The 20,286-nt window shown below is 38.7% G+C and overlaps 1 protein-coding gene across 1 annotated transcript in view; it reads left to right on the forward strand.

Moving 5' to 3' along the window:
* The first annotated feature begins 591 nt into the window (after window positions 1-591).
* vipr1b (vasoactive intestinal peptide receptor 1b) overlaps window positions 592-20,286 on the forward strand; it is a 54,057-nt gene continuing 34,362 nt past the window's right edge. Inside the window, exons 1-3 of the mRNA XM_004546732.5 lie at window positions 592-790; window positions 10,549-10,639; window positions 12,978-13,088. Of these exons, the coding sequence (XP_004546789.1) occupies window positions 740-790; window positions 10,549-10,639; window positions 12,978-13,088 (253 nt within the window). The 5' untranslated portion in view covers window positions 592-739. The remainder of the gene's footprint in view (window positions 791-10,548; window positions 10,640-12,977; window positions 13,089-20,286) is intronic.

A 20,286-nucleotide genomic window follows, 5' to 3' on the forward strand; every position in this document is an offset into this window, starting at 1 on the left:
CTTCGCAGTGACTTTCTCTGTGTCGTACTGTATACAAGCATCCATCCATCCATGCTTCCTTGCAGTTAGTTTCACAGCCCCCTCTTGATATACATTTGATGGTAGTGAAATGCAAAGTAGTGACGCACTCGAAGAAGAAAACACTAAGCACGAAAACAATACGCACGACAAATATTTAGTGAGTCAGCTTGGTAAATATTTCATGTTTCTGGGAGAAACATATAAAATTGTATGTCATGTTTATTTCGGATTGTAATATTCTCAGTCTCTCCATAATCAATGTTTTGACTCTTTGAATAATGCAATCATCTATGGTTCTAACACATGCAACACAATACTTCAGAAAATCTGCAGGAAAACACCAACCCACACTTGCAGGGTTTATTCCCCAGTGTGTGTTGCCACTAGCCCCGCTGTGGAGAATCGGCGTGTTTGTCTACAAAAGCATGCATTGTGTTCACAATTAACCAGCCTGACAGACTTGTCAGCAGTCTTCAGGGACGTGACAGGCGGCGTGGAGTTGTGAATGGGAGAGGGGGCGGGTACAGGGAAGCAGACGCAGCTCTCCTGCCGGAGGAGCGCACACAGAAAAGCGCAATCCGATGGAGCGTAGGCGGTTTACCTCACACACCTAAACACGCGTAAACATACGCACTCACTTCTCCTCAAACACCTAAACCAGTCTCCAAAGGAGGGGTTTTTTTTACCCAAAGAGAATAAAAAAAAATCTAAGGACAGGATGGATTCTGCACAGCTGCTCCTTCTGGTGTTGTGCGGATACCTGCCAAAAGTAAGTCTCTGTCTCTCTTCATACTGAAACCATTAATTTATACTTTTACTACAGGCATATTAGATTAAATCCGCTGTTGGACTCTTAAAAAACATTTTCGAGTGTGTTTAATGTAATAAAACAAAAACCCTTTTACTTCTATTTTACTTTTCCTGCTCTATGATATTTCCTGTTCATCTCCTCGTAAGACATCTGGCTTTAGAAAGATAAACTAGGCTGCTTTCACCCAGCAATATATGTGTGGTTGGGTAATTTCAGTAGCTGGCAACGTGAACAGTTGGCTTTTTTAAAAAAAAAAAACCGTGAGTGTAGTAAAATAAAAAGTCCTCTAAATTCTTAAAGATCGCACATGATAGTGGTTCAGATCAGAAACCTTTGTGTGTGAAATCCACCAGCCTGGCTGCTTTTTACTTTGTTCCTCCGCCTGTTTGATTTATTGTATACAAGTGGACACCTCATACAGGGCTCCCCACTATTTTCATCCATTCTCCCAGGTGGATGAGTGGAGTAATTTACCTAGGCTCTATTTTTACTACTCTAGTAAATAGTTGTAGTCTCTCTAGGTTTATATAATTACATAGAAAGCCTTTGAGCATTGCCACCTGGCAATAAGTCACCTTTTAGTGGCACTCAGTGTTTCTGCAGGGAGTTTTTCTAAGCCTGCACTGTGAGTGATGGATGCATAGGCTTTCCCGCATCTCCTTAAAATTACACTCACTGTAGACGTAAGCAGGAGTGAGGCATGAGTCTCTGCTGGTCTGCTCGGTTGTACCTTTCGGTCCTTTTGTGAGCAACAAACCGAAGCGCCGTCAGGTTTTGCCTCATTTTTCAGAAATGTTATGTCAATTTCACTTCAGTTTTATTTTTTTTTACTACACAATAGCACCGGTTCACAACAGTCAATATTTGAGAATATTTGGAATGTGAAGAGGGCTCTCACTGCATTTCAGTAACTGAGGGCAGAGGTTTGCTCGTTATTCATCTAATCTCTGTCAGGAACCTGTAGTTTCAGCGAACTGAAGAGGCTTTTTGTTACAATTTTCAGACATGTGGGAGAGAAAAGAAATAGACAAATATCTACTAATAGTTATAATTTTGTGCTGATCTGAGTCATCTGTCCCTGAAGCACGGCTTCCTCAATGCTTTCCACAGAAGCTCTTATCAGGCAGACTACACTGTGAACATCTACTGTATTTGCCTGTGTGAGAATTTCTCCCCGCTCACCTCTCATGACTCTTTGATATCAGGCTCAGCCTGACGTTTTAGCTTAGCCAGATGTGTGATTAGTTGACATACTTTATTGGCTCATATGCCGTATATTTGTCTCTTTTTTTCCCCCTAAGTCCTTAGATGGCTGCTTTATAATAACACACCGTGACATGTTTCATCAATATGAATATGTCCAATAAGGAGTTGTGGTGCTGAGTGAAGTGAAGAAAGTGGTTAAAAAGGGTATGTTAGTGGCTGGATGTTGCTGTTATTGATTTAACCGAATGCAGATGGGAGAAGGAGAAGAGCAGGGACAGGGATGAGAGGTGGTGGTGGGAGGTGAGGATGGGGGCAATAATGATTTCTCTTCCTCGTCTCTCTCTGAATATGAAACCAGTCGAGAAAAACCTTAAGGAACTTTTCTTCCAAATAATCACAGAAACCCATTTACGCTGTGGGGTGGTGTGGGAGGTGCAGCACAAACGTATTTTATTTCTTCAAACAGTTTCCGTTCCGATGCGTGAAAATGACTTTTCTGTTTTGGTTCAAGTGTGTAAAAAAAAAGCAAATATATTCTCTGCCTTAATATCCTTATGTGTCTGTACCAGTGGCTGAATGTAACTAAGTACATTTACTCAGGTGCTGTTTTGAATTTTATGATAATTTAAATCTCTACTCCATCTCAGAGACAAATATTAATATTATGTATTTGTCCATAAGCTTTAGTGGCATATTAAAACTATCATATTCCTCCTCTCACGTCGAGGCAAACCGCAAATCGCCAAATTTGGAGATTTTAAAATTAAATCAGGCTGAAGGATATAGTGTTCCTTTGTTGGCTGACAATTCTTTTTAAATATTAGCAGGTTATAAATGTAAAATAAAGCTAGAAAATGCAGAAAACAGGACTTTGAGATGCATAGTTCTCACAGGGCTCTGATCCTACAAACACATGGTGCAGATTAAACCGTCCGACAGTTTATGAAGTTCAAAATAGCTCAACCTTAAATTTCTGCAGCAGTAAAATTCAGCAAACGCATTAATGAATCAGTTATATTACCCCTAAAACATCATGGAAGATAGTAAAACACTTTTACTCGTGGAGTATTTCAACAGTAGTATCATATTGCTTCTTAAAGTAAGCAAGTGAAGGCACTGAATACTTCTTCCACCACGGGCTCTTAAAGTTTAGAGATGTTTCCACTCTCTCTGCAGTCACACAGTAAGTCAGCATTTCCAAACTTTGACTGCGTAAAAATAGAAATGAAAATATCTGTAGCATTATAGGATTACTTTCAAAGGATAAGCATAAAGAATGCTTCAGAAATAACGGTGTGCAAACAAAAACAGTTGTCTAAGGAAGCAGAAGGCCACAAGAATGCAGTTCAAAGCAGGCCTATATTTCTAAACGTGCATGTAATATGATCTTTTTTAAATACTAGCACGTGCAGATATTACGGTATTGTTTGGTCTCTTCATGCTGTTGGCAAACTGTAATACTTAATCACATTGAAAAAACAGGGGTTGTAAATCTTATTTATATAAATAAGTAAAAGATAAATATGAGGCCTATTGTATAAAAATTAATCCCTGCAACACTCAAAGCCTGCTCTATTATATAAATCTGGCTGTAGTCTACTATTGTGTTGTCCATTATGTAGCCTCTTATGGCAACACAGTGGCATCATAATATGTCATGTCATAGTTTTGTGCATATAAATTAGATGTTGCTGTGCTGGATGTAAAATAAAACAATGATTTTTCGGGATGTTATAGGTGCACGGACATTAAAAGTTATTCATTTGAGCCCATTGGTAGGTGGTTGCTAGGCAACAGGATTACATCATATATGTAATATTGATAAGAACCTTCTGTGGCCGGAGAGGTACCTGTGTGTCAAGTTTGGTTGTTCAGCTCCTGATTGTGTTGGAGGAGTTTGTGGACCAACAAACAAACAAACAGACAAACAGACGTTTGGCCCATTAGGATGTACATGGAGAAAACTGCGCTGTGAAAGACTGATGTGAAATATTCCAAAATTTTAGCTTTATTTATCAGAGATTGTATTTCACAAATACCGCACAATTGATGAAAGCTCACTCTGAACTGATCATAGAGCAACAAGTTGTGTTAAAGCAGAGCTGCTTTGGGTTATTGGTTACAGATATGTGGCAGCAGCTACTCCGTCAGCTAATTTTGGCACTTGTACTGGCAACTGGAAACGGCACTGCATAATTGGAACCACATAAATCCACAGCCTGATGTTTGATCATTCAGAAACAACATGATAATCACTCAAGCTCTTTGAAGACCATGCATAAGCACATTGTTCTCAGTAACTGAGAGCAATTCAAAATACTGCTCAAGTCGTGTCAGACGTGTCCTGTGCTTTTGTTTGTTTGGCTTGCACGGTGTTCAAGCCTTCGTTTTTTGTCAGATTTTTAACAACAGGCAACCATTATGTAGATGCTGCTCGTTTTTGTTTTGTTCAGTGAAGTGTAGAATTGGGAAAAACATATTAGTCCACAATGTCAGACACGAGTTTCACCTTTCATTCTTCTGTCAGCTCTTCCTCCTTTTTAGAATTTGATCGTTATCTCAAACAATGCCAGACTGGGAGCCACTTTGAATAACAACAATCACTAAATACTTCCTTGCACTGCTCACGATGAGGTCTACGCAACCAAAACTTTAAATCCTGCAGGTATTTATTCAACGTTTTCCACCCTGAGACAACGTGCATACGTGTTCTGTGTGTATATGTGCTTGTAGCTAAGTCTTTGATGAGGTCCACTTATCATCTGTACAATTTTGCGTAGTTTGGCGCTGACATTTTGATTCATTCCTCAATACAGTCATCTCCATAGGTGGCTGTCTAAGTGCTTGGTATTAGTAGGTTTCCAGTATCTCAAGCGGCAAGCACTTAGTTTTTGTCTCCTCCTTTTTGAGCCCAGTTATAGATCACTGTCGCATCTCCTCCCCTCCTGTATCACTCCAGCTGTATGAATCCCTTGCTGTGAACTCTGATGACTGTTTTATCATTGGTCTACCTCTTTGTGTGCTCTGGCTCTATTCACAATATACAGGATTATGTGAACTAATAAACTACCTCCATGCAATAGAGAAAGCTTGATCCCAGCAGCCTACAGTAGAAAGCCATGCTCACATTCCACTGCTATGTCTGTTTTCTTCCCTGATGAGGGACTTTGTTTCAGTTTTTCTTCTGTTTATGCAGCATTAGTGGCTTTTGGGAAACGTCACATTCAAAATGAGTTACATTTTGCAAAAGCTGCAAGACACGAAGCAACTTTAATTATCATTGACATTTTTTAAATTGTTGGCTGTTACCCAGATCTTTTTATTATTATTATTGTTTTTAGAAAATGCAATTTATTCAAATAAACATAAAAAAAAGAATTTAAATGCAGATTTGTCATTGTAAAGATAATGAGAGTGTTAATGAGATTCAGGATGGCCCTGTTATACTGTGGGGAGTCAGCATGCATAATCACTAGAGTTGAAAACACAAACAGATAAAGTTTAATTATTTAAACTTATTGAGTCTCTTGCTTTAAGTCCTTTGGTTAAACCCTGCCAGTAGGGGGCAGCAGAACAAACGTGAAATACAAAATATAAGTACATTAATCTCTATAAGCAAATATTTGCATGTTAATAGAGTCTGTATGAAAGGGACACAATTTATTGTCCTGTTTTTTACATTTTATTTCGTAGTCTGATTTCTATTGACCAATCACAGTTGACAGACATCGACCCGAAGTCCTGAAACAGTGGCCATACAAAAGACACCAGACGCCAAGTAATCAGAAAACACCTGACAGTAGATTACAAGTCAAAGAAATTTAGATTTTCACACATAGTTAATTACTCGGAGGGATTTTTCTAAGACATTAGGACATAAAACTGCTTTTTGCTCTCTATTTTTGGTCCCCACGATGAAGTACCTGATAGGACAGCTGGGACTCCGGAGGTAGAGCTGGTCACTTTCTATACAGAAGGTTGGTGGCTTGATCTTCAGGTCCTCCAAAATTTCAAAGTGCCCTTGGGCAAGACACTGAATTTCACTTGACTCTTGATGGATCCATTAGACAGTGTGAGATCCATGTGACTGAAGTGCTTAAAGGCATAGAATACAGTGCTGTATGAATGGGTGAATGAATCTTTTGGTAAAAACATCTTCTGCAGACTCAGAGTAGAAAGGCACTCTATAAGTACCAGACAATTTACTATTTGTTTGGCTGCTAAATTCTGCAGTAGGTTAGCTGCTTAACACACTAAATAACCAATCACAAGGCAGCAACTCAAACCATTTAGGCTTGTAGGGATGCTCAGAATGACCTGCTGAGGTTCAAGCTGAGTATCAGAATGTGCAAGAAAGGTGATTTAAGTCACTTTGGCATGGTTGTTGGTGTCGGTCTGAGTATTGCAGAAACTGCTGATCTACTCGAATTCTCTCACACAACCATCTCTAGGGTTTACAGAGATCTGTACAACTATCAAACATCAAACACCCAGTTCTATGGGTGAAAATGCCAAGTTGAGGAGAATTTGAGCTGATAGGAAGGCAACAGTAACTTAAATTATCACATGTTAAAACTAAGGTATGCAGAAGAGCATATCTGAATGCACAACATGGTAAACCTTGAAGCAGATGGGCTCTGGGAACAGAAGACCACACCAAGGTCTACTCCTGTCAGCTACAAACTCAAAACAGTGGCTCAAACGGTTAGTTCGTGGTGCTAAAATTGCTCAAATCTGCAGCAACTGCATGACACTATCATGTCACTGTGAACCTAATCTCTGATGTTTCTGTCACATATTCAGTCAGCCATGAAGTAGCCCAACACAATACAAGTAAGGTATAACTAAAGTGGCCAGTGAGTGAATATTTGACGCTGGGTAATCAGACTGCTGTGGGGTTGTCCAACATTTGGCGACTACAGATGCAAATCAGCTTTAATCTGCATCTGCCAAAGTAAATATAATGTTTTTATCAGTACATTTAGTGCATTGGTGAACCCTATTACAGTGATATCATTACTACACCATTTTGCACACATTTAATAACACTATACTGATAGCAAACAAATATTCTCAATGGTGTAATGATTTTTTTTAAAGGAGCTTTTAGTGACTAATGTAACCGTCACTGTACTTGACATTATAATTGCAGTGGAGATGTTAAATCACTCGTGCACATAATAAAACTTTCTGTCACGGACTGGAGGAACTTGTAGTCTGCAATGTAAACTCACTATGAGGATAGCATTTTCCACTCAGAGAGGTTTCTGGACCCAGATCATCTCTAAAGTGCTTCATTTTTACATTGTCTTACAATCAACATCATTCTAATGAAAAACAGGGTTACTGAAAGGTCTGCCCAACATGAGAGTTAGCAGTTTTCTTTCTTTTCAAGCAGTGCTGCTACCATTTCCTGAGGATATGTTGGACTTTCTGCTGTAATCAGTCACAGGCAAAGACTCTCATCCCAAAGCTGTGTGGATTATGAGAGTGTCAGGATGACCTTCAAGAGAGCAAGCGAGGCAATGAGTAACACTCAGGGAAGGCAGTGCAGTGTAGACAGGCAAATTACAGCGAGATTTTACATGGTTCGTACCGTGCACTGAACTTCATCATTAAAATTGTTTATTTTGCTAACTTTTTAAAGGAAAGCCATCTTATTATACTTTACAATGTTTGAATTATCAATATCCAAGAAGGAAGGACTCAGTCTGGAACCATAGCCCTGGCAGAACAAAAAGCAATCCCAAGTAATTTTTTAAATGTCATTCTTCTGATTGCCGACCGTTAAACAGTTTGATCTTGGGGAATGACTGGAAGGGTAACTGGTGTACAAACTACCATGTCAAACAAAATCAAACCCACTGTGGTGATTCCACAGCATATGGGAGCAACCAGAAGTAGCTTCTTCTGACAGCTTTTCTTGTGTTTGATCAATCATTGTTTGCAGGTCAGTCACTGGGGGCATCTTTTAATTATCTTTATGTTAGGTTAGCAAAGCTGTGACAACAAAGGTGGGTTCCTAGATTCACAGACATCCTCATCAGTTATATATAGTTTTCATCAAAGTGTCAAAGGTGGGGCCGAAGGGAGGCCCCTGGAACAAAATGCAACAATGTGTGGAAGCTACACAGGGGATAAAGAGGTCTCGCTAGTCCTACCACTCTGTTAAAATTTAATATATTTACTGTTGAAAACAGATTATTTCTTATCCGGTTAAATCGCTGTTAGAGCTTGTGCATCAGGGCACCTGCTATTAATTACTGCTCTCCTAATGTATGGAGGCAGGAGGTCTGTGCTCGTTACCATCATTGTAACTCAGCGAATGGTCAGCTGGTCAACATCTGGTAGAAACAACCCCCCACCCCCTTACTCATTGCTGGATCCCCCTGTGCCACCCGAATCTAAAAAAAAAAATCCTGTAAGTGCTCCTGTAAGCGTTATTTATGCATGAATAAAAACAGAGTTGTGAAGTAAAGCACTCCAGCCTTCCTGATCTCATTCAAGAATAATTTACTGCTCTTCATAATATTTTAATCTAAGTCTAATATAATGAGTGGGGAGTTATTTTTGAACTAACTCTGTTGCTGCCAGAAGCATTGAGGCTGCACTAATTTGTTGTTCCCAAAGCTGGATCCCACTTGGATTCTACTATTTGAACTTTAACTAAAAGTAAAAGTAGGTGTCGCTTAAACGTTAAACTTGAATAGATTTTTACTACTAAAAAAGGCTGATGGGGTATTGTTGTTACCCTGTCGGGCAGCTGGACAACTCGATTTCATAGATATACCTGCTAAAAATCTCAGCCGAACTCGAATCTCAGTGACCTCGACCTCAAGGTCAAGGTGAGAGGTCAGGTTTTCTGAACATTTTGTGAATGCAATAACTGTAGGCGTGTCTACTAGGACACAGGGGTAGCACTGGGGGGCTCCCTGTTGATGTTATGGTCCTGAGTGCATGTGATACTGCTTGTTTTTGATACTGCTTACTGAGTAACCTCAGTTTTAAACAGGAATATAACACTGGCAACCAGTTAGGTCAAGTCTCCTATCGCAAAGAAACACGTTGCAGACAAGTTGCACTGATCACAGCAGACACACTCAGACTGATTGTAATGTCATAGAAATCTATGTTTATAAATTAGATGGCAATTGTTTGCAAAGCTTCACTAATGAAGAGTGATTGCAGTCAGTCCAAGTCAGACGATGATTGTTTGGAGACAGGTTGCTTCCCACCAGGTGTCTTGAGCAATCACCTTGACATCGAAAGTGATCATCTAGAGGTTGAGGGTATTGCATGCTTAACCTATGAGCGACCAGTTAATCACCCCATCTCCTTGTAGTTCAATTAGGTCACTGGAAAGCCGTCAATTTTCACTAATCACGCGGGTTAGTGTTCTATTTTTAATCTAGTGTGACTGTGCTTTTGTGCTTCTGTTTTTGTTTTGTGTCTCCCACCTGCCTCTGTGTTCTGCTTGTAGGTCCTCTCATCACTGTTTTATGACAGCTGATAAAGCGGGACATTAATAGCATGTGTAAATGTCACCTCATTTGGTGTTTGACCTGTGGCAGTTAAGACGAATATTGGGCTCATATCAGCGTATGATAATGTAACACTGATATATCAGTGTTCGTGCTGCGAGAGGATCCCTTGTTTAACAGATGAACCTCTGACTATCCCATGCCTCATTAAACTACTAACATGAGACGTGTCCTTTTTCATTTGTGATGGTTTGAGGTGTTTCTCTCGCCCGGGGTGCGCATTGCATCGCTGACTGCTGTTTACAGCAGCGTAATATCATTTGGGAACTCAACCCTGCACTAAGTAGGACATTTCTGGATGATTGATGAGGATCATTTGATGTTTGACAGCTCAAAGGTGGCCGGGACTCATGAAGAACCACTTATAGAGAGGATGAGTCGAACAAGCGTAAATGCATCTTTGTGCTTTAGCCCTCCTCACTGTGACCTTTGCTGCTTTGAGCGTTGCCGCTTGGTTAGCAAGGTGCACACTGAAGCTCTTCACTAGGAGTTCATGAATACGCTCTGCTTCACGCCGACTTTTCTCTCCTCATCTCCAGTGACCTTCTCAAGCTCCTCACTGCTCGTCTTACACATTTTCATTGACCCACCGGCTCTCCACTAGCAGCCGTCATCCTGCATTTTTCAGCGTGTGTTGACACAGATGAACAGTCACAGCAGATTACTCAGTGGCTCCCTTCTCCTCTCCCTAATTTATTTGCACAAGAAAATCTATTTCCCTGGAAAAAAGGCTCAGTTTGAGAACATTTCTTTCTACTTAGCGTATTATTAGTCATTAGTTCAGTCTAATAAAATATAGCATGAAAAGCTGGTGACGGTGACGAGAAAATGTTTACTAATGTAACTGCAAACTCATATTTTCTGGTGTTCTTGTGTGCGCCTTGCTAAATAGAAGTTCTTTCTGTTGCAGGACAATAGAGGCATTTTTTCACTCCTGAAACTTAAATGTGCTTTCTGTTTCATCCGTAGGTGCTGTCAGTGCAGATGTGCGACGTGGTGAACGAGATCCAGCTGGAGAAAGAGCGCTGTGAAAATAGCACCTCTGGGAACGTCACTTCAGGTCATTATGGAAAACATATGTAGTCTCTCCAGCTCTTTAGGGTGTGCAAAAGGCTACTTAAAGAAAAAGGGAGGCATAGTTGGTAAATATATAGTAAGGTGAGGTCAGACAGTGTGTGAATGTATATTTCAGAAATACATTTCTTCAGGACATAACAGCCACATTCAGACACGAGAGGGAAAATAACTTTCAAAATAAAACAGGAAGAGACTGAAATAGAAACATGTAACACAATGACAGACAAACAGCAGGAGACACAAACAAGGAGGCACAGCAGTAAGCCACATGCATAACAGTAGTACACTTTTATCCTGTTAAAGTAGCTAAAACTACACCAATGCCTTTTAACTCAGACACCAATTTAGATTCAAAATGTAATGTATGCTTCTCTTTTTGGCCCACTGAGATATCTGCTTGGCCGTCCTTCCTGTGACTTTAGGAACGCAGTGAAATATTGATGTTAAACGTTGTTGGCACTATCTCCATTTCCTTTCATTTTAATAAAAAATCACTACACGTGCTGTACATACGGCATGCTGCGTTAAGGTAACAGTGGAAACAGCGTTCTTTATTGCTGTAATGGCCCTTATTTTTCTACTTTCTTATCTACTTCCTCAACCAGAACATAGTTGAAGTGGCAGTCAGGGGTCACATCCTGAGTAACTGAGTTAACATGAGTGTTTGTGGGGAACCATAAGCTTACAGACTATGGCGGTGCAACATAATACATCAAGGGATCCTTCAGCAGTTCCTTGGTTTTCTTATAATATTTTGGACATTAAAACATTTTGATCGAAAGTAGATTTTAGCTTGTAGCATTAATCAAGTATAAACATTTTATTAAAGGACAATATGGTGATTGCACAATATGTCATAATGAAGCTGTTTGTTTGCTTTGCATTGCTCACGTCATCATTTCCTGGGGTTAACTCGGGTGTTGTCAAGTAAGTCATGTATTTGAAAGGTGCAGCTGAATAACACTTTCAGACTGCTAGGTTTTCACTTTTGTTTTCCAAAATTATTATTTAGAAATATGTATTTTTTATTAGATTTTATTAGATTAATAAAAAAATAATAACTAATTATAAATAAAATAATAAAAATGAATTAAGAATTTAAAATACTTAAAATAAAAACAATTAAAAATATGTTCAAAATAATAATAGATCAAAGAAAAACAATGGTGTGCTTGGTTTCAACGTAACTTTATTCTTTCATGAGTTATTTACAAGTTTCTGACCACTTATAAAATGTGTTCAATGTGCTGCCCATTGTGTTGGATTGTCAGTGCAACCCTCTTCTCTCACTCTTCACACACTGACAGCAACACCGCAGCAGAAATGCCAGCACAGGCATCCAGTATCCGTAGTTTCAGGTGCTGCACATCTCGTATCTTCACATCATAGACAATTGCCTTCAGATGACCCCAAAGATAAAAGTCTAAGGGGGTCACCATTGTTTTTCTTGTGACATTACCAATAAGTTTGGTGTGTCACATGGCCCTCTTCCTATTGAAAAAACAAAAGTTGTATCCAAGATGGCCGACTTCTAAATGGCCACCATGGTCACCACCCATCTTGAGGAGTTTGCCCCCTCACATATACTAATGTGCCACAAACAGGACTTTAATATCACCAACCATTCCCATTTTATTGCGGTGTATCCATATAAATGGCCCACCCTGTAGAGTCAGAATTTGATGTAAACAACATGAAAGCATGGGTCCATTTTACCACGTATCACCATCTCACAAAGCTCGAATCATCTTAAACTCAGTATCATTTCTTATATATATGACAGTGAGTTCACTGGACTCAAACGGCATCCACAGTCACCAGATCTCAGCAAACCTGCAGCAACTGTGGATGAAAATCTCCATCTTTCCCCCCAAAATTGTTTCATCTGTAGAATAATTATTATTAAGGTAGGGGCCTAACTCCATATTAGTGTCTCTGATAAACTTTCCACTGAGACTCTCAGGCAGTCCATTATCTCAGATAAATGTCAAGCTGATTAAATATTGATTGTGACAAATCAATATGTTTAAAAATAAAAATTCATCTGTTGCTTGAAGACTGGAGGCATAGAAGATGAAACCACCATGAATGAGTTTTTCTTTAACCCATATTATGACATTTACAAAACTCTAAACTTGTAACTAAGTCCCTAAAGTGAAACTGAGTGATAACACGCAGCTGCTGCTTGCCATTAATAACTTATTCAATTTGGCTTTAGTGTTGGACATGATTTCATTTTGTCATCGTGGTGTTGGTGCTTGCACGTGTGTCTCTTACAATATGAGCGATGCCATGTTGATGTTATTATGTTCACCTGGCAGGGTGCCAAGGCATGTGGGACATCATCGCCTGCTGGCCTTCAGCTCGGGTCGGAGAGGTGGTTACAATAACCTGCCCGCCTTATTTCAGCTACTTCAGTGACCATCAGAAAGGTAAATCGATTACATTCAGTGCAAGTGCACAAAAGAAGGAATAACAGATGTTCTCTATGTGCTCTTCCGTAAAATAACAAGCTCAAGAAGAAGAAAACTAACCGTCATTTAAATGTATGTAATTTTCTTTATGAAGGAAATAACTGCTTTGTGGCCAAAAAGCCTAAAGATGCCATAGCAGGACTTCACTCAGCAGTGCTGTCACGGGCTAACACATTTATTTATTCTTTTATAACTGTGAGTATTTTCATATTTAAAAGGTTATTTGCATACAGTTGAGCCTTTGGGTAGACACTGAAGATAAAATTTTCTCCTTGCATACAAATGGACTTTTAAAATATCAAGGACAGTCACTGGATGCCCAACAGAAAGCCTGCAGCAAACATCTCAGGGGAGATTGGATTGGATATTGATTCATGAGGCCCATAAAAAGCTTCATTTCATCATTTTTGACACGACAAATCCATAAAATATCAAAAGGTTTTGCATGTATCCATTTTATTAAAATGCAAAAAGAATTTAACCGTGTCAGCCTAAAATCAACCAAAGCACATGATTATCAACTTTAATGTTAAAACAGTCCTATTTATGTAATAGTGGAGCGGGGAACACAGACAGGATAGTGGGGAGAGAGAGAGAGAGAACGGGAGGACATGCAGGTTGAGTCAAAGCCAGGCCTCTAGACATGCGGCATACTGTCGTCTGCTCACCCACTGAGCTAAACTGATACCCACTAGCACAGATTTTAAAAGTTGACTACTGTTAGTGAAGCTTACCGATTAGCTGTAGAGGTTTGGTGCTTGGAAGTGTTCAGCTGACTCAAGCTTCTGATAAGCGGAATAAAACCATAAATATCAAACATCTCAGGGGCAAGCCGATGCAAGCAATTACAAGGGTTTTAAAATGAATCCTAAGCTGTACAGGTAGCCAGTTTAACGATACCAAGGTAAGTTTAATAGGTTCATCTTTTCATTTACGAGTATCAGCATTTTGGACTAACTGCAATCGTCATAAACGTGCCTGGCACGCTCTGGCATATAAAGAACTGCAGTAATCGAGTGTGGCTGTGGTAAAATCACGGATCACATTCTGAAAGTTATTAAAAAAATAAAAGGTCTCATTTTGGCTTTCACTGAGAAAAGCTTAAAAAAATCTAATCTGCAAATCTCATTTCAGACTCTGTTCAAATTTGTCTTTTTCTACCACATTTTCCCTGATTCCTGATCACGTGCTGTGAGGGTTTTCTGAAGGAATCGATTTTGCAACTTATTAAGTTGTGCTTAATACCTCAAAGGAAGTCGTGGAGTGAAGTTTTACTGTACAGAATTTACCTGCATTCAGTTGGTTATGCAGATGTATAAATGCATAAATTCTTTTACATTTGATTGTAATTTACCACCAAGTCTATTTTATGCTGCTGGAACTGCAGGTAAAAGAGTAAAGATGAGAAAACTAAATTAAAGAATAATTAAATTTAACTTGGATGTGACCACAAATTACATTGCTTTCAACATCTCTCTCACGAGGATATGCACTCATGTATAAATATAAATATGTTGTCAGAACTATAAGGTAGCAGCTGTCAAAGAGTGACGGTTAAGAAATAAATGTCAAGCACACGAGGGTTAAAATAAATATATTACATCTCTAAATATATTACCTCTCTTGACTCATTTGCAGGATCTGTGTTGCCTTTTGCGATTATATTTTCACATCCCATTCTTTATCTGTCCCTATCACCGGTTTTTCTGATAGTGTCTTTGACAAAAATAGGCAGCCTTCAATTGGTCCATTTTGTGCAGAAGGAGAGCCAAATGACACCTTTTATGTGAGCGTGCACACAGCCTGAAGCAGAGAGAGCTGATAAGCACTGTCATAATACCCGTCATGTCTGATTGAGGTTTTAAGCTGATGTGTTGTCAACCTAATGGACAGAAAGCCTATAGCTATGCTGAGCTTGCTGCACAGTGAACTGCACTGTTAAACAACTACGTCATCGTGCTGTGTGGAAGGACATTGTTCTGATTGAAGTGTCTCCACATAATACTAGTGTTCTGTGTTGAACCTGCAATGTGTATGTATGGTGCATATAGAATTTGAAAAAGCGCTTGATGTTAACGTTAAAACTTCACTGAGGTTACTGTAGATGTAATGAATGGACAAAGCCGAGGACTAGATGTAAAGTCTGGACAGACTCGATCACAGTCTGGAAGAAAACTGCTCAGACCCCTGCTTAACCTTTATTCTGGACGACGTACAGACACAAAGTGTTATGTGACAGCTGTGTGCAGACTCCGGAGACAGAAAGTAACTCAAAACAGCTTTAATGCTGAACTCAAAAGGGTAACAAAAACTAAGAATACAAAATACACCTACACAGACTAAACACACAGCAAGATAAAGGCAGATCGCAACAATGACAAACTGAAACACAGGGCTTAAATACACAGAGGGAGCAATCAGGGAATGGACAACAGGAGGGAAACACAGCTGGGGCAAATCAGGACTAACGAGACAAAGACGCGTAATCTGAACACACTGAGATAAGACAGAGACCTTCAAAGTAAAACAGGAAACACATAACACAGACTGAACAAAAGACACACACTCACATGCAGGCAGAGGGAACAGAGACGTGTGACCAGGGCAGACACAGACACTGACTGGACACGGGGATATAGCGGACAGGGGAGACAGCAACTAAGGATTTCACAGAGACAAACCATAAGACATGACTCTAACAAAAACCCAAAGACTAGAAATGATAAATAATATAATAAACTCAAAAACCCAGGCATCCTAACACAAAGGAGAGGAAGGGGCTGCTGCTGTTTCAATGAACTAAGACAAGAAAAATAAGCAATAAAACTTTTTTAATATCATCTACAAAGTCCAAAAAGGTTATATATAAATCACACTTTTGCAATTGAGCCAAGTTTCTTTCCACCCCAGCTCCCTTCTTACAGTAAATTAACACTTTTTACTTCACCAAGAATGTTTGATCTTGTCAATGGCTCTACATAAGAAAAAAAGCTGAACGGTCATTTATCTTTTTGCAATTACATATTGCCTGTCTTGGATTTTTTTTTTTTTTTTGTTAGCTTTACTTTCTTTTTAAACTCGTGTCCTTCAGATTTACTCTCAATGCCTTTACAGCCGAAGCTTCACATCTGTGACTAAACAAAGAAATCTCATTTCTTACTCTCTTTCTTCTTTCAGTTGAGGAAAAGAGAAAGAAGATAGATATTGTCACAGATGGTCTGCTTGAATGGACAGACTATAGTGAATCACTTCAGCGTCTGTGCTGCATTGATGTCTTTGTTTTCGAAAGAGAAACGGATGTTTTGTTTTGTGTGTTTTAGGGGTTAAAGTAGGATTTGACAGACCGGAGAAAAGAATTACGTCAAGGCCGGGTAAGGCTGTGATCAGCTGACCTGTGCTGCTCCTCACTATTCACTACTATTTTACTATTTACTGCTCTTTGTGGATTTAACTAAATTCAAAAAGATACACTCTGAAAAAAATAAATGAAATTTTCACTCTCAATATACAAAAAGCAATAATTCAGAGTAAAATGAAACAGAAATGTATAAAAGCAAAGGTTTATTTATTTGAATACCTAATCTGTAAGGAAAATGTGCTTGGTATAAACTGAACGTGTACAAATCAACATTTTACACTGTAGTTGTGTAACAAAATTAGGTGGAAATTTACATGTAACTAAACTAAATAAAGTCATCAGTTTGAGCAGAAATCTTTTCTTTTCACTCCTTATACGTTGTTGTTTTATGAGCTGTATTCTAACTCATAGACCATATAAAGCTAGTATAAAACATAAACAATGGCATAAACACCTTAAAGCTGCAATGTGTAAAATCTCAATACTAGATATAAGTAGATTGCAGATTGCAGTCGAGTGAGTTTTGTTTTGTAAGCCTCCCAGTTCAAGTGCATAATCCTAGCTAAGTTCACAGCTAAGTTCACATGAACTAAGTTCAAAGCTGTCAGTCAACGTCTGTTTACTCTGCAAGAGGCTGAAAACTTTGTGAAAGAAGTCATATATGAGTCAGTGAAGCTCTCTTCTGTTCGATAACAGCAAAACTGAAGTGAGTTGTTGAGCTGAACTTTTACTGTCAGTAAGTGCTGCTGTTAGCTGCTGTTAGCCTATGTTAGCTGCTGTTAGCCTATGTTAGCTGCTGTTAGTTAACATTAGTGAAACTGTTTTTGAAGTGGATCTAACGTCGTTGTACTGTGGAGGACCCTATTTAAGATGTATAAAAACACAAGTTCTCTTTTCCTCCGCCTTTGAGATGCTACATATTGAGCCGGTCTTTAGCTACATACATAACTAGGTTAGGCAGAACTCAAGATAGCGGGGCAACATGGTGGCATCAAACTGGTACCTTATGCACTTTTAATGGCTTGATTAATTCAGTTCAATCCAGTTTTATATATATATAATACCAAATCACAACAGCAGTTGTCTCAAGGCAATTAATTAGAAGTTCATTTCAATGTGGCAGTTTGTTGGAAGACATAATTACACAGTGTTAATGTCCGCTACCTTGATGTACCCTAGTAACAATACCCTAGATGCAGCCAGTCTAACATAGTGCATTGCTGTAAACTTTGATGCAGTACTCCAAACTAACCCACCTTTGAATAACACTGATTCAGTTGGTTTCCCAAGATATTTCACAAAAATGTAATCCAGCAATACATCACGTAGATCCAATATCTGAGTTAAAAACTCTAAAATGATTAAGGATATTACTTGCAAATATCCTTAAATTTCCAGTTCATAACTTGCAGGGAAGTCCTTACCTTTGAAAATAATCTCTCATCTTCCTCTGTTTTCCTGTCTTTCTTACATCTTTCTCCATCTATCAATGCCGCACATTAACATTTTTCTTTCTTCTCCCTGTGAAATATAGCAGCTGTAATTTAGCTCATTTTGTAACAAGTAGCACACAAACAATTTGTGTGTTTGCTGGTATTTGTTGTGCTGTTTGAAAAGTTGCATTTGACATTTTCTGCCACTTAAAAAAAAACGTTATTCCGTTTATGCACGCTTCTCTTCAGTACCACTAGCTGTCCGCTAAAGTACCACCAGAAAATGGTGAAAGCAGCGACAACATTATTTTCTCATCACTGAGCAAACGTCTCCATGCTGTCACTGGATGTAACACCAGGCACATGAAAAATCAACTCGTTTAATAGTAATATGCATTAATCTGCCTACTGGATTTAATCACTCATCAATGGAAGTGCCAGTCCACTTTAACCCCTGGTTATATGCATGCTATTGCTAGATAATTGATAAACAGAAATCAGTATTTCACGTTAACAAACGTTGGATGGATGGACTGCCTCTGACGGTTTTCATTTTTGCTACACCAAGTACATTTATGCTTTCCAGATGTTATTTCGAATAACAAAATACAAAAACTGTTTTTAATTAAAGTACCAGGAGTATATAAAATATTGTTGACAATGTTTTTATTTGTTTCCTATTTAAAAAAAAAAAGGCATCTTGTATACTTTTTATTTGTATGTACTGCCAGGACTTGTGGGTAAATGTAGAGCAGTGACTTGGTAGTCAACATATGTGCAGTATTATAAACTATCATCTCTAATTAACCTTTTCAACCAATGCATTTGTTGGCTAAAGTTATCATCAAGGGTCTGGATGTGACCCTGGTTGAGCTTTACAAGCTCAGGTGTTGTACTAATTCACTAAATATTTTCTGGGGTGCCTGTAAGCTAGAAAGAATGGGCATTACAACAGGTTGGTAATACGTTTGAAGTTTAAACTAAGAGAATTGCCTGTTAAATTGTATACCTTTATGATATTAGTAAAATGACTCATTTTAATTACCATATGACTTGTGAGGAATGAACAAATGATCTTTGAGTTTCTGGGGGCCTTAGGTGCTGAGGTTGTAGTGGTGTGTCGTTACAGTATATCTACTATGCTGTAAATGTTACTGTAATACACAAAATCTGTGTGTGTGTGTGTGTGTGTGTGTGTGTGTGTGTGTGTGTGTGTGTGTGTGTGTGTGAACTCATACATTGTCAGTAGTATATCAGATATAATGATGTTTTCATGTTACCTAGCAAACACCTAGCAATGAATTAAAATGACCCAATTGACCTAACTGCACGATAGTCTCAAGGCTCATTTCTTTATCATTTGTTTCCAATGGGTCAGACTTTCTTGTAATTTTATAAAGTGGTTTAAAGTGGTTTCAAAGTTTTTCTTTGGCTGATTTTTCACTCATTTTCAGTCCAGTCCAGCTTTCCTGACAGACATGAGATTGTATTTCTGCATCATCAAAGCAATTCCCAAAGAGGTATTAACGAAGGAAAATGAAGGAACTAACACACTGACAAAAGGTGAAGAGGAGGAAAAAGATGAGACTTTTAACAACACAAGAAAGGAAATCAGTTAAATCCCAAAAAAGGAAATATTCAACAAGAAACCAGAACCATGGCACAGTACTCCTTATCCTGCTGATGCTCATATTGGTTCTCTTTTATTACTAAATAATGGTTTTAATATTATTATATGAAAAAATATAAAAGGATGTAGTTTCCCAACCATCAACAGTAATGACTACAGCAGTTATGAAGTCATGAAATTAACTCAGTATTTCATGGGAGTGTAAAATAAACTGTCAGTGAACAGGAAGTAATATTTCATGAAAATGGAGAGAGAAGTTTAAAAAATGAGGAGAGTCGTCCTCCTTTCTCTGCTCCTGGCGAGTTGGGTGTCAGTCACTCAGACGTCATATAGTCTTCAAAAGCATGCTGTGATTAACAGGTAATGCAATAAATTAATCTTGCTGTGATTGTTTTGATTTGTTTTGCAGTAATGAGTGAAATCAAGCAAAGCATTATCTCTCACTTGAGTTTAAACCATTCATTTGTCTCACGTGCTGTGAGAGTCTTCGAATGTAGAGGGAACATGATGATTAATCAGGTGTTAGCACCAGCTTAAAGAGTAGTTATTAAGGTGATAGATGTGGATGCATGGTGCATGTAAATAAAATGATTTCTCTTGGTTTTTGTGGGTTAGGCAGAATGTGGTGGTTACAGGAAAATACGATTGAACGACACTGATCATCTTCCCAAAAGATGATTAACTTGAAACTTTACTGAAGTCTTCAGTGAAAATTTTCCGTGACTCCCACCTTTC

The sequence above is a fragment of the Maylandia zebra genome, linkage group LG9, assembly GCF_041146795.1.
Source record: "Maylandia zebra isolate NMK-2024a linkage group LG9, Mzebra_GT3a, whole genome shotgun sequence".
NCBI classification, from domain to species: domain Eukaryota; kingdom Metazoa; phylum Chordata; class Actinopteri; order Cichliformes; family Cichlidae; genus Maylandia; species Maylandia zebra.